General features: G+C 30.2%; 1 protein-coding gene across 4 annotated transcripts in view; it reads right to left on the bottom strand.

Annotated features, from left to right (window-relative positions):
- LOC107442146 (solute carrier organic anion transporter family member 74D) overlaps nt 1–16,386 on the bottom strand; it is a 46,166-nt gene that overhangs the window by 16,485 nt on the left and 13,295 nt on the right. For 2 of the 4 annotated variants that reach the window (XM_071184361.1, XM_016055620.3), the window contains exons 2-3: nt 4,266–4,352; nt 884–1,081 (exon numbers count right to left, since the gene is read on the bottom strand). In XM_071184361.1, the coding sequence (XP_071040462.1) occupies nt 884–1,081; nt 4,266–4,352 (285 nt within the window). Of the gene's footprint in view, nt 1–883; nt 1,082–4,265; nt 4,353–7,324; nt 8,346–14,658; nt 15,448–16,386 lie in introns of those variants that run through there. The other 2 variants (XM_016055619.3, XM_016055621.4) reach the window with 2 other exon arrangements.

The following is a 16,386-nucleotide window of genomic DNA, read 5'->3' as shown; positions in this document are numbered from 1 at the left end:
TATTGTCTCTTCATTATAATCATTGCACATTTCCTCGCATTCTTCTAAAAAATTAATCAGGTCGGTTGCCTTCATTTTTATCATAAGATTCTTGTAAAGGATTTTTTTTTCAGGCAGTGAGGAACTCTAGCTTTGTGTAATAAGGCAAGTAATGTGATTCATTTATGTCACACCAAATAGAGCTTTTAAAGAAAAGTAATCCCTCAACAGCCTGTAATGAGCTATGAAGGTCATGGTGAGTAAGTGACCAATAGTGTGTTGGTAGCAATGTGATCAGCATTAATCATTAATCAACAGATATCATCATTCCAGAAAGTTATGAAGTTATGTGACACCGGGGATCGAAACTCAGTACTTTAACCATTGGACCCATGTGGTTAATTACTTTTAACTAAATTAATTCTATAATTTTGATTACGGAGAAACATAATTTATCACCAATCAAGATTTTCATCTCAATTTTGTGCCTGATTTCAATATAGATTACAGTTTCTTAAATGGTATCAACATAACTAATCACTAATCAAAATTTAGACCACTTTCCAAGTGAAACATAGTAAAAGCTATAAAATTAAAAAGAAAAATAATTAAAAAAAATTTGAAAAATTGCGTTTTGCAAGCAGAATAAAAGGAGATTGATACTTTGATTTTTCTTAAAAATGCACCGCTAAAAAATGTAGAGCACTTCACATTCCACAGACCTGAGGGGAATTTTTATGGGTAATATTATGAAAATGAGCCCAGCGTTTTTCAGTTTAGGTCAACCCAAAATAAAACTAATTTCTTCAATTCCTCTTTAAAAACGGAATTTATTTTTTTTTTATGAATTTTCATTTCAAATTATGTAAATATATCAGTTTGACAGTTATGATGTAATAATTACCTTTCAGTTTGGGCATGTCTGCCTCTTTGGAATCTTCTTTCTTGACATTTTTCTTTTCAGATCGAAAACGAGCGGGCAGTTCTCTCGGAAAGAGAGCCAGAAGGAAAGTGAAGAAAAGCAGGGCGATTCCAAGAATGAAAAATCCCATCCACCACGCACCCACCCATCTCGGATTGCGAGAATCGATTCCTGGATCATCTAAAAAAATAGTGATTTTTATTAACATGACTTAATTTTGAAACATTGCTATAAAATTTTCAAAATGTCATTGAGACATTTTCACAATATCACTGTTGAATTTGCAAAATATTACAGCAGAATTTTAACCTATTTGCTCGATAATTAGAAAGAAGAAACCATCTCCGATACCGCTGTTTCAGAGAAATAAATGCGGCTCATGCTGTTCCCTCTCGTTTGTTGTTCTTGTTTAGAGAAAATAAATAAAATACTTTTAAGACTTCTTTCTTGTCCAAGTTAACGCAACACCCACCCACCTCTGCGCCCTACGTTACTTCTGTGAAAACTAATTATACATTAACTTGATTAATTAGCTTTTGGGACATTTTTTAAACACTATACAATCCTTTTCAATACTATTGCCCAGTAAACATAAATTTGCAGACATCGAAGAATGGCATTTAGAATCACCGCATTGTGGATTGAATACTCTATTGATGGATTTAAAGGGAATTTCTGGATTATAAATTCGAGAAAAACTGTGAGAAAAATAATTAATAATTGTGTCAGATGCCGAAGACATACCGTTAAGGCTATTAAGAGAATTCCTGTTGCATTGCCAGAAGACAGAATCAGGGACGCATCAGTGTTTGAAATGATTGATCTTGCTGGTTCACTTGTTCTGAAGGGAGGAGCCAAGATCTGAATTGTTCTCTTTATACAGTCTTTAGAGCTGTTCATTTAAAACTTGTACGGTCTTTATCAACTAAAGCGGTTTATAGACCGTCGGGGACGACCATTCCCAGCGATAGTGGAAGTAATTTTTTTAGTTCAAATAACTTTTTCACCTAGAATGACTGAAAATTATCAGGAGTACTGCGATATGTATTAAGTAGAGCAAGCTTGACTCATGAAGAAATGTCAATTTTGGTTTTGAGCTCATTGTATACGTATACAGGGCCTATAGTATGCGTATCAGAAAATACAGAGGATTTGCAGCCTTTTATTCAAGAAATTTTCGTGTAACCTATTCTGGAAGTTCCTGATCAGGATCATATAGATCAAATGAATTCCATAAGAAGAATTGTTTTTCAATAACGAGATAAAATTGTAGACAACTTTCACAACTACTGCTCAAGAGATCTTTGAAACTCTCGAAGCAATCCATGAATATTAATCTTTTTATTTAAAATGTCAATCAAAAACGAGTATTTTGGCATGTCATTCATATTTACTCCAACGATCGAATTTATAGGTTTGTGCGTGTAAAAACCGCTTATAGAAAATTATTTCGTCCAACGTATCGACAGTTTAGAAATTTAAGCTTGTAATTTAAACGAAAAGGGAAGCTTACTGGAAAAGTCACTCGAAAGGATCAAAACGCCTTCATGAACTATAAGCAACTGTAGTGTAAATTTTGTAGACTTATAATATTATTTTGGTGCATTGTCATTTATCAAAAAGTGGGAGATTGTTTCGCGTGATGAAACACATCATCTGCGCTGTGCTTGTGATTTGATTAAAAGCGCCACTTTCATTTTGTATCTTAAGTTGCTTCGTGAATGACAACAACGTTAGAAAAGGAATAAGCTTATTTTTAAAAAAATATGTTTTTTATTATTTAAGAATAAAAAGAGTTTGAAAAGAAACTATTGGGATTTTTTTTTTGTTACATCGAACCAATAATAGTTTTCACTAGTAGTATACTTGACTACTTGTACTACTAGTAGTACACTAGTAGTACAATTAGTATACTTGAAGTCAACCCTTTAAACCAACAAGAGAGGTACTTAAGAACTAAAATTAAGTGAAAACTGATCATTAAAACGAAAGTTATTCTGGGCAGTATTCTTTAGCTCACTGTAATGGTAAAGAATTACAGAAAATCTTACAGTGTCAATAAATGCTGTAAACTACGCACTGTAAAAACTGTGGAATAATATGATATGATGTTGCTCAACCCAAAAAATTGCGTGAAAAAGCATTTTATTTTAGGTTAGCACCTAATTGAGCTTTCACATACAATTTTAAGGGAGTAGTTTAAATCTAAACACTCAAAAGGGAATAAGTTTACACCAAACTCATTTACGCCAAGCAAAAATTACTCCCACTTTCGAAAACACCAATATTGGTGAACTTTGAATGTTGCCAGAAATCGTTTACATTCAAGAATGAGTTGGAGGGAGTTAGAAGAAATCTTCTACGCGATCAACCAAAACAAAAGTTTCCCGCTTAAATGTTTTTAGTTGTGTCATGAGAATTAGACAAAATTATGTAAACATTTCCATACTACCTTCTATGTCAATCAATCTTTTTACCTGCAAATGTTTTGGAAGATTTTTCTTTTCATAGTTGTTGACACAATTTTAAAGTTCGTGTTTGAAACTTTTAGAAATGGTGTCTTTTTAACCAGACGACTAAAATGAGTGTTTGAAATTTAGAGCTTCCTTTCTTTTTTATCACCTGCTATAATTAAAAAAACAACATTCTAATGTAAATATTACAATCCCATTGAATGCTTTCACTGTTGCTGGTATTAAAGCTAAAAGGAAATTAACTTCCCTTCCTCATTTTGGTCGAACCGAACCAAATTTCGTGGCGATGGAAATGACATTTCAAAAAGCATCTAGCATGATCTTTTAAATTATACCAACAGATTTGTCATATAAAATTTTCTAAAACGTTTGCTGCAGGGAGAAAGATTGCTTACAAAGAGTTGGTGTAAAAGTGTTTAAATAATTTTGTAAAACTCTTGAATATTTTATTTCTTAAATCTCTTGAGAACTGTAATAAGAGATTTTGTAATGAATAATTTCTATCCACTTCCATTTCGACTTCGTCTTTATATTCTCTCCCTATGCTACAAGAAACTAATTTTATTTTAAGAGTTACTGTGTATATGCATCCTAAATTGAAGATTCTTACTTTATATTGTATCGTAATTGACTCTTATGTGCATCTTATCAAACTGTAATTATAGATTTCAATGTTACTCAAATAAGAAAAATGCGTCGTCAAGTACTGTAAAAGAACATTCTTCGTGTAATGGAACGTCATTTTGGTGTAAAGTAGTTGCCACCATTTTTTGCGTTAAGATACACGCAAATATTTTACAGTGCATAATCCTCATCATTTAATTTTTGTATTTTATTTTATGAGAGATTTGAGGAAGACTAATTGAAACACGTGTATGAAATATACTTACAAAATGGATCTTCGTAGAATTTGAGACAAAAGGAGGACAAAAGAAATCCTAAAGTGGGTCCGAATATCCTGAGAGCAGCCATTGCACCTTAAATGAAAATTACCTTTTTTATGTAAACAGAATACACAAATTATGTATTTTTTGAATCATAAAATTACATTTTACTATTAAAAATTAATTATGTATCTTAAAAATAGTATCTTCCATCAGTGACATGAAAAAAAAGTATTACGTCATTTAATTAAGTTATATTCTACTTCTGAAAAAATTCATTCTTTATTGTTAAAACAAAACAAAAAATTATTTATTATTCAGTTAAATGATATAGTATGCCTGAAAGCATTTTATATTTTATCATTAAAAATAAAATTTTTTTGATCATTAAAAGTTAATTATAATTTATCTCAAACACTATGTTACATTCCATACCAAAAAAAAAAAAAATTTGACATTAAAAAAAAAGTTTATTTATTGCTAAATAAAAAAAATTGGTCGATCGTTATCAGTAAAATGAAATGATCATTAAAATAGTCTATTTCTAAAACCATTAAAATTCTTCATTAAAATTAAAATTCTTTTATAATTAGAATTAAATTAAATTTAACACAAAAAAATAAATCGTGTTTTATTGTGTCATTAAATCAAGTTTTTGTTTTACGATTTAATTTATCATTACATGAAATTGCAAATTTATCATTGCAATCAATTTTTATTAAATAATAATAATTTAAGACATTTTTATCCAATCAACAATAATGCGTTCATCATTCAATGATAATTGTTTGTCTTTGGCGAATGTATTTATTTTTTACATTCCTATCATTCTGGTTGGAATCAAATTTTTCTTTTTTTTGCAAAATCATATACACAAGTTCATAAGGAAGAAAATAAATTATTTTATATGAAAGAGAAGCACTATTACACTCTATACTAATTTGTGAAATAATATTTTGAATTTTATGTATCTTAAGAGACTGTTAACAAATGGGCCTCATGGTTGCCAACAGTATACGAAATTGAACTACAGCAAGCCACAAGTATTAGTCAACACTTTAATTAACACAAGAACGGTCTTTAATTTATCATTAAAGAGTTTACGAATTAGAAAAAACAATAGCTCCGGATTTTTATCACAAATGTTAATAAACTGAAACTTACATAAAAATATTTTATTGGTATTAATTATTATTGGTACATAATTCCAAGTGTTTTTTTCTTCTTAATATTTTTTATTTATTTTGGTGGCATTAAAATGAGCAATTTATGCTGTGCATCAAAAGTTTACTAGTAACTGAATTAATCCTAAAAAAATTTTATGAATAACTTGAACTTGATAGTGAAGCTGCGCAATTTGTGATTAACAAAATGCTACGGTATTTAATTTTTGGAGGAAAAAGCAGAATATTTTTTTGATTTGCTTAAATAATTCGAAAGTATGTAAATATGCTAAAAAATGCATTTGTGTTAAATATATGTAAAGATACTAACCCAGAAGATATCTACATTATTTAAAGCGGTAGTGAAATAACAATTATGGTAAGCTTACTTTAATTTCACCAGTACTTCACGGAACTATTATCAGAGATCAGTTATTTTTTTAATTGCTTATTTTTGATGGTGGCCAATCATTGTAAGTCAAATTTACAAATTAAAAATAGAATTTTAAAATTTACTACTATTTTAAGTGTTCGGGAAAATCTGCCAACGATATTCTATAAATAATTTTATCCATAATTTATTGGAGTTAATAACGTTCTCACTTTTTGCATTACTACCTTCATGCATGAATACATATTCCTATGAAAAAGTAAATATGAGGTAAATGTTTTTGTATGGAAAAATTAAGGAAAAAAATTTTTTATTTCTAATAACTAATAACTTTTATTTCTAAAAAAATTTTTAACGAAAAGTAACTTTTGTTTCTATTTTTTTTTTTTTTTTTTTTGATTTTTTNTTTTTTTTTTTTGTACAGGAAACTTAAATCTCGCAATGGATATTTTTGTTTAAATTGAAAAAATAATTTAGAATAAAAATAATTAGAAAGCAGAAGCATCCAATATAAATTACCTAATTACCTATCCAATATTAATTATCTAATTACCTATCCAATATAAATTACCTATCTACAATATCTATTACCTTGAGCGGGAGAATGTCACTAATATTACCCAGAAGCGGAAGGATTAGTGAAAAAGGGCTGTCAACATACGCAAAGTGTATTTTTTGAATGGACTGCATGACGTCACAATTCGGACATATCCTTTACAGTACCTTAGTTAATAAACTACTATACATTATAAGATTTTAATAATATATATTAAAAAAAATCGACGTCTAATTAAAAAAATTTTACAGCAGCAGATCCTCAAATTTAGATAGCATGTGCAAGAAAGTATTTTAGCCCATGATCGCAAAATTAAATTAGTTTTTGTTAATTTAAAATGTCGAAATAGACTTTTTAGTGATTTTCGCAATATTTCTCCACATTGAAACGCGTCGTGTCCAATGAAAGCCTCTCAACCTTTTAGGGAGAATTTGGTCGGATTTTGGCTGAATAAATTGTAAGCTGATTTTTTTTCACGGCTTCAATCCTTCAGATATTTTCCAAGAATCTATTATAAAAATCTAAGAATATATTATAGAAATACGAAAATCTATTATAGAAATCTATTAAAAAATTATCTTTTGCCTTTCTCTAAATACGAATGAAAGGTATTCACAAAATTAATAATGTATTTTTAATGACAACTTAATTTTAAAGCAGTTAACTCTAATCCAATATCTTGAAATCTTGTTTTTGTTTGAAACATTTTACCAAGTTTGAAGTTTGATAAAATTACATACCCTCCAATATTTAAAGTTTCAGAGGAAATTGTTTTTTACGGAGGTTGTGAACTAAAGCAGAAATTATAAAACAAATTAAATAATTGATAAGTAGTGATGGATAGTATTCTTTTAATTCTAGTTTAATAAAATATTAATATATTACCTCTTCTACCACTAATAAAATAATTTTTGAAACTACTGAAATTCCGTAGTAGTTGTTTAATTCCACTTACTAAAATACAAAGGAGAATTTTTCTTTTTAATGTTATCATCCAGATATGGCATCCCAATGATGTAGAAAGCAGTGTATCCGAATCCAGTCAGGAAATTAGCCAAGAAAAACAAGTCAGTCACCGGTTGTGAAAACGCCTTCTCACAAACATCGATCTGGTTGTCAGAATCACAAAATTCTCTTTTATCCGAGGAGGAACCCATTGGTTTGCGGAGAATATGCAGTCCGGGTCCGTAAATGAGGTAGGGTGTTCCACTCAGGAAGCACCCAACAGCGGCGAACAACAAGCTAGCTGAGACCAATTTCGGTTTGTGGAATCGTCCCCCAAAGTAGCCAATTAAAATGCCAATCAGAATCGGGCTCAGAGTACCGGCTATCAGTATGTATCCTGACATTCCACTTCCAAACGAGAAACGCTTTTCTAATGTTGACATGATGCCAACGAAATACGTAAAATAAGTGCCCTGAATGATACTCAAGGCTGAAAATACTAAGAAATAACATTTGGGATCAGCAAAGATTTGCAGCCATTTTGGCCTCCATTTCCCGAAACCACATTGATTGTCTTTTGTTACAACGTGCACCAGTTTTGGAGGATAAATTGTAGGAATCATTTTGAAACTAGAATACATTTTTACATCTCATGTATGGCACATAGTTTCTATTTCGCGAAATTTGGGCACCTTAGTTTACAATTGTCGGGTAGCACCTCTAATGACAGCAAGCGATTTCCCAAGGTTGAGTGACTCCTTAATTCTGCAGGCAATCTTCTATAGCTTAGTAACACCTTATTTCAGATAGGAATCTGTTTAGAATTAGCCATCTTCTAAAGTTGAGTAACACCTTAATTCGATTGTCGCACTTTATATCAGTTTTACTTAACTATAGCCAAGGTTAGGTTTAAACCTTTTGGTTGTTCTTTTTAAATCAGGCTAACCAAACAAAATATTTTAGATGTTAATACAAAATAATATCCCATTCGAAATGAAAGAGACGGTGTTGCCTGTTACTGACTCTCTATCTAATCAGCAAATATTTTTTTCTGTTGTTATCTGTGAAATGCTGATATCGCGCAATTCAGATGTAACCGAAATATCATTGTTCTTGAATACATTTCTCTACTGGCATTAAAAAAATCCTTTGTTTTCCATAGGAAGGTAAATTTTTTATCGGAAATTATAAACTGTTTGCTCATTTTTTAATCTTCTTCCAAGTTCCACCGTTCTAATCAGGTTCGTGCGCAAAGCTGACGAAATTAAATAAATAAATAAAAGCAAACCTATACATTGTCACTTTCTTTGAAAAATGAAAACAAAATTTGCAAGAAAGTAATTCACAGAAAATTATTCGCCGGATATAATTTTTCAAGAAATTAAAGTTATTTCAGTTTCCTAAGCATTTCCCCCCTAAACTTCAGATTTCATAAAATATAATTATCTGAATCGATTTTTAAATATGTTTTGCTTAATGCAAGAAGAAACACTGACGAATTGCAGGTTGACAAAATTACATGGAAGAACCACATCATTTTTTTACAGATTTTCATAAAATATGAAGTTTAATATTTAAGAGTTTAAAAGTTAAAAATGTAACATATATTAAATTTTGGAAAGTTAAAAAATGTTTTTTACGTTTCTGTTCGAAGTTTTAGTGGCTCTGATGCTAAATAGGTTGAAAGCCTATGAATTTAAATATCCTAAAATGCCTTTAACACATATTTGGTTCTATACAGAGGATAATCACTGTTCTGTATAACAATGACATTTCTGGGGGGGGGGACATAATAAAATTAAAATAAACAGAATTTAAACTATTCAATTGGTAGTTTTTATTACCGCATATTTAGTGAAAAAATACAAAGCCAAAAAATAAATTTAACCGAATAGCTGGTTTCTATGCTATGCTTTAAGGTATCGTGATAAAATTAACAATGTTATTACTCATTATGAAAACCATATTTTATTGTTCATTTTACAAAAATCCTTACCAAAGCTCTTCGGTAAAAATGATCGAGCTTTTTAGATGTTCCCATAGAGCCAGAAACAGCGTTTTTCTCACTCTACGAATTTATTTCTCGATCCTATTCACTTTGATCGTTTACCATTTCAACCACAGCTTTTTTTTTTAATTTCCATTTAATTTTCGTCTGATACAAAAAAGATGTTTTTAGTATTATTGAGCAATAATGAGAAAGATTAAGTATACAATGCTGAAAAATCATTTTGTAATAATTATTTTCAATTTTATATGTTGACTGTACAGAGAGGTTTGCATAGAATATACATCAAAAACTGAATGTAACTTACTTACCATTTAATGATTGTAAAACGATGTGTTTATCATAAAGAGTTGTGTAATAAAGTAATACGGAATTACTTTATACTATACTATAATATAATAAACACCACATTTTAGCTTGAAGCCTTTCATTTTGTGTCACGATTTGTTTTTTCGATTATAATAAAAAATCAACAAAAATAACTGAAATGACGAAATAAGTTTGGTATGATAGTTAAAAATAGTAAAAAATAACTTTAAAAGCATTTATATTTTTTATATTTTGAATCAAAATCGAACACTGTGAAACTACCGTTAAATGAGAGAAATATAATTTACAGAAATACATTATAACTTTTATTAATTTAATAATGATGATAGTTAGATAAGCCCGTTTCTTCAATGTTAATTACAAACACCCATCATGTGATTTTTCTGTCCAATAAGAATGAGCCTAAAAATGGTTTTAAACCATTCTATTTTTATGCCATATTTTATATACAGAGGCTCCTTAGTTTCAGAAAATATCATATCTTCCTTTGTTGTAACAGAGGTAAATGTTCTTATAATTTTAATAAATTTGAATTCAAAGAATTGTGTCCGTCACTAAGCACAATTAATTTGATCAGATACATTCCCAAGAGCCTCAAATATTTGGAGTCTTTGTATATACAGTATGCTCTCGATATCTTTAAAACCTTCTTATTTCGAAAAAAATATTTTTCCTTTTTGGTATTACATATCTACCTAATGTTAATTTAATATGCCTTGATCGAAGAGTTTCTTCTCAAAACCTTATGTCGAATTTTACGAAATAGAAAAGGAATTTTTTTCAGGAAAATCACAATGTAATCTTGTTGTAAACTAATTCTTTTCGATTTAATGCATAATTATTTTTCTCTTGCTTTTAAAAATAAAATTATTGTTGTGTTTAGACTTATAGTCAGCTATCGTTACACGCATATATATTAGTAGTGATACTTACGTTTCATAACTCTACTTTTTAGAGTCATATTTTTGAATCTTTAATTCTGCTTTTTTGGAACACATTTAGTTCTGAACTTGTTATCTAGAAAACACGCTATTTCGAATTTTTTCTTAGCTTCACTTCAACTTTGAGATATCGAGAGTACATCGTATAATTTTTTGCTTTGAAATTTGTTTGCTCTAAATAGTGCAAAATTCAGAGTATTCACAATAAAAAAAAAAGTATTATTTTTCAGAATTTAAGAATGAATAAAGTTGTTGAATAAGTTGCTTAAAGCGAAGCTATAATTGAAAACGGGTCGCATTCATTTCGGCGAAAATCACTTCATCGACACCACTTCTTCGACTACGTCATTTCGTCGACAGGCTCGTTTCGTTGACAGGGCCATTTGGTCGATAGGGTCGCTTCGACGAAAAATCAGTTCGTCTACAGGGTCATTTCTTCGACAAAATGCCGTCTAGTTGACAGTGATATTCATTGACTAGTCATTAAGTCGGTAAGGTCATTTCATCGTCATGCGTAATTTTGAAACTATTTTTTTGGATTTGTTAGGTTGCGGGTTGCGTCATAGGTTTTTCCTCATAGTTCAGTACATTTTTAAGAATCGAAATTTTTAAGACTCTGTCTGAAGCGAAATTAGTATTTTTTGTTGCCAGCGAAGAAGCATTTTTTTGGCTTCTCCTGTTGCTGTATATCACGTTGCAGAAATGAAATCCTTGTACGTTTTCTATTTGCTTTTACTTTAATCTTAACATGGCTAATTCATATTAGCTTTTAGTATGCTTAAATTATTTTTATTTTTAAATTAGGCAGTGGCCAATAAATTAAGACAAAGAATTATTAATCCCGCCTTCTAAGATTGGTAATAAAATAGTTAGAAGATCACTTTTTTTTCTTACCCGGATTATAGTTTTTCTGAAAATATCACTTACCTGTTTTTCCACTAAGCTCAATAAATTAAGTTAAAATAATTTAATTTATATATTTATTTATCATTATTTGTTGCTTTTTCTGAAGGATTTACAACAAGCAGACGCGTTTTTTGTAAATGATCCCTTAAAAATAGAGATTAACTGCATTTCGCATCACTTGCCGCGATGATATTGTTCGCGGTCAACTCACGGTAGTCAAAATTTGCAATTATCAAGTAATTTTCTCCGATCCCTTTCAAGGACACTTATTTCCACAATTTCACTAACCTTTAGTTAACTGTTTAAAACATTCATAAGTAGTGGTGGAAAAAAATTCTTTTAATTATAATTCATTAAAATATTAATACACTCTAATTCTTTTCTACCACAGGAAAAATATTTTCTGAAATTGCATAAGACCCTATGCAGAATTCTTATTAAAACTGCCTTTATTATACCAGTAGTACATATTACCAAAATTAATTAAGCATCTTCTGAGTATGGCGATTTTCTACGATTCTCCTAAACAAATTTCCCATTAACCTTTTCTCCATTCGCTTTACTTTTTAGCACGTAACTATTTCTTTTTATTTCAATTAATGGATGAAACCAATCGTAATTAAGCTTTGGTATTAATAATAATAGGATGAATTATAATATCAAAAACGAATTAGCATCTTTTCTCCATTAACTTTACTTTTTAGTAGATAGGCTATTTTTTATTTCAATTAATACATATTATCAGAGCTGTTTATACATATTACCTGAGCGGCTAGCATTGACCACAGCACTGACGTAAAATATCCTCAGCGGTAGACGAATTATGAGTTAGCGTCCCCTTTTCTTTCATACCGTAGAAGGTTTTCGTGGTTTTCCTCCCCATATAACGCAAATGCATGTTAGTACCAACAAAGAGGCGAATTTCCTCCTATACTTGATACAGAAGTTACCTTGTCTTTTGGATTGGGTTCAAAATTACAAGTCTACGGAGTTGAACATTCGTAGTCGTAAGCCCAAAATTGGGTCGACAGTTATAAATAAATACATATTATCAAAATTAATTAAGCATAATTGCTGTCAATAATAGTCTGACGATTTTTAACGTTTCCTCAAAACAAATACAAACCTTTACTCCTTTAATTTTGCCGTTTTGTACTACTTAGTAATTATTACCAAAATTAATTCTTATTGAGATCAATAATAAGATGTCGATTTTTAACGTTTCTCCTAGCTGAATTTTGCTGACTTATGAATTTATCTGACATAGCGAATGAAAAATAATTNTATATATATATATAATATTTTCAGTGGAAAATTTAAAATTTTACATACTGAGTTTATTTAGTTTTTTGTATTTTAGCCACGATAACATTTTTACTCTTTAACTTATATGTATGTTTACGATATCGATTATCTTTTTGCTGATTATAACCAACCCAAGGTTACCTCTGATCAGCGTGCGGTTGACCGCTCATTCAGTGATTATGTCTTAAGTGACACCCTTTTTGTAAGGTTGTTTTAACCTTCTCTCTTCTAACCTTCTCTCCGTTGTATGTCTGAGAATTATAAGTTTTAAAGGAATCAAAAAAGTATAAGAATATAACTGGGAAACATAAATTTAATCGCAATTTGTTTAAATTCATGATTTCTAGACAATTAGATCACACAGCATCATTTGGAAAGAGCACGTAGGATGCACTTAAGAGCCAGGTTAGCAGATTCCTGATGCAATGAAAATCAAGACTAATCCAGTTAGAAGGCAAACCTACCCACTAAAAAATCTTTAACTATCCTACCTGGGAATCTCCAGACCTGAAGTTGTAAGCGAATTCCTTGTAAAATAATTTCAACATATTACCGAATATTTCCAGAAATAAAAGAGCTATTTCAAAATTAAATGGTTTGATATTCTCGCTTCTCTCAAAACATTGTGTCAACCAGTTTTATTTAAATTTAAAGAATTATTGATTTCCGCAGTATTTTTTACAGATCATTCCCAAAACCTAGCGGATCTGTTTATTTATTTCAGTGTTCATTTTAAATACTTTAAAATTTATCAAAACCACTTTAGAAAATAAATACTATCAAAATTCTAAAAAATGGGAGAAATGATTTATTAAATTATTCTATTAGAAATCAGCAGAAACTTTGACGAGTTAAAATTGGAAATCAATAGTTGGATGATAAAAAACCTTATCGCTCAAGAAGTACGAAATTCATTTAATCAGTTTTTCACTCCAAAGGAAGTACGTTTTGACTTTGAAAATGCTTCAATTATTATTGCAACATTAATTTTTTTTCTTATCAAAAGAATAATTCCAACTATTTTTGGGGGGTTTTATACACGCGTTTTCTCCACAAAAAAATATTCTTACATAGGAAATAAAATCAATCGAACACAGAGCAATTCTACAGTGAGCAATAACTTTTAATCTTAACGAAAAAACATCAATGTAGAAAATACAGAGCAATGGCTCACCACTTTTAAAGAAAATCCCAGTTGTTATGAATCGCGATTCTCTATATTTTTAGATAGCAATTTATTACTAAACATATATTTTTTCTCTTTTAAAGAGAATATTGGAAAATATTATGAATCTTTCAAATAAAATAGATGCATATATGTTCCCATTTCAATTAAGATACATTTATATTCTAAGAAATGCTAAATTTTATATCTCAGTTTCTTCAGTATTAGAAATTTTAAAATAAAAATTATGAAAAATGCACCGGAATTCAATACGAAATATATGTTCCCTGCTTAATTGGAATTTGGTTAATTTTATTTAATGAAATATATTTCTCACTGCCATTTGAATTTTTTTTGTGGGCAGTGATCGTCTATTCACTATAAATCCCTACTTCACAATCTTTCTCCCCTTATTCTTGTCATCCCTAAATCACACGCTAACTCAAAATGGTTAGCCTAGTAATTTGATAATCATAAAAATTTTCTGCGGATTTCTAACGAAGAATCATCATTAAAAATAAAAATAAATTCCCTTTTCCCTTACCGAAAATAACCATAAACATATAATATTCATATTATAAGTTTTGAGTCCAACAAATACCTTGACAACGTACATTTGAAAAGAAACAATTTTTAAAATGCATAGTATCAGCGTCTCTAAAAAAGAGATGAAATTTAACTGTACTTACTAAAGTACATTGGTGAATTTTTCTTCTTTACATTGTCATCCAAATAAGGTGCACCAATAGTATAGTAGGCAGTATATCCAAAGCCGTTCATAAAGTTAGCAACAAACAGTATACTAATGGCTGTCAATGACGAGGAATTCAATCCAGACTGACAGTTTTCGTCTGGAAATTCAGTATCACAGTACTCTTGCTTTCTGTTGGATACTGAAACAATATCACGTGACAAGAAATGCAGAGCAGGTCCGTAAATAAAATACGGTATGGTACTGAGAAAACAGCTTAGTAGCACAATCACCATGCCCATGGCTATCATTCTTGGCTTGTGTCCTTTACCGCCATAATATCCCACGACTAAACTGATGAAAGTAGCACTGATATTATCCGCAATCAAAATGACCCCCGATATTTTACTCTCAAAAGCAAATCTTTTCTCCAAAGTAGACAAAACACCTACAAAATATGTGAAATAAGCACCTTGTAACACTCCAACAAGGCAGAAGATGACCAGGTACACTTTGGGGTCAGCAAACTTTTGCAGCCATTGCGGTTTAAAACGTCCTAAACCACAGAGTTGGTCCGATTCCTGAACAGAGGGCTGTGAACTCTCAGAATCGCTTGTTGGGAGGGGTGAAAATTTATGTTCCATTCTAATAACGGGTGTGAAAGTTCTTAAATGCGCTTCACATTTTTCAACTCCTGTCTTCTTTCTCACAAAAGTAGGTATGTTTTTATTCAGCTATGTGTAATGATCGGCAGCTTCAGTAAATGATAAGATTTCTTTTCTTCTACTAAAGAAAATAAATGTTTTGGACCATGATCTCGTTCTTATCTGATAACAATACTTTAAAATTTTCTGTTATGCTTTCTTTTTTTATCTTGACATATATATTCGATTCGAAATCAATGACAACTTTAAAAAACTAAAATTGCGATTTCATTGAAAAAAGATGCTTTCAACCCTATTTTAGAAAATGAATATCTCCATTAATGAGAAAGCACGAAAAACATTCAGTCTATATGTTGAGATAATAGCACCATTTTTATATTGTTTGTATTGTAAAAAGCCTTAGTTGTATAGTTTTCCATTATTTTATTTATGGAATTATTTTAAAAAAGGAGAGAAAAATTGATTTTTCTTGGCTATGGCCAAGCATATAATGACAATTTCCCTAGAATTTAAATTTGTTATTCAAGTATATAGAATCAGTCTCACTGGTACAGTTCATCTTAATCATATTATTTTTTCTTTCACTAGATATTAAACATAAAAGTTATTATCCAATCATCTTGTATGAGTCTCACTGGAATTTAACATTGAAATAAAACCTGTGTGTGTTTTAAGGTTTTAGAACGCAAGTTTATTAATAAAGGCAATTAGTTTCCATTATTTAATTTTCTGGAAAAGCTTCTCGGGTATTTCCTATCGTTTCCCAAGCCACATGTGAATAGAGAAACATTATAAATTGCATTTCCTTCATGAAATAGGTTGTGGGCTTTATCACGCTCTCAAGCTTAGTAAATCAGAGCTTAACCCCACCACGCCCCCGTGAAGGGGCATCCGGGGAATACTGCAGACTCAAAGTGAGTGCACGTGACTACTCAGCAAGAAAAAAAAGGGGATTCACAAAGGTAGGTTTGGTGCAGGGCTAAAGAGAATAGAAGGGCTGGTTCACTCCTTTGAAGTATCTCTTGCCGCGGTCTGAAATAGAACACGTAGAGCACCTCCAT

This window comes from Parasteatoda tepidariorum, chromosome 8 (assembly GCF_043381705.1).
Source record: "Parasteatoda tepidariorum isolate YZ-2023 chromosome 8, CAS_Ptep_4.0, whole genome shotgun sequence".
Classification (NCBI taxonomy): Eukaryota; Metazoa; Arthropoda; class Arachnida; order Araneae; family Theridiidae; genus Parasteatoda; species Parasteatoda tepidariorum.
Note: the sequence above shows the minus strand (reverse complement) of the source record. Positions and strands in the feature narration are given on the sequence as shown.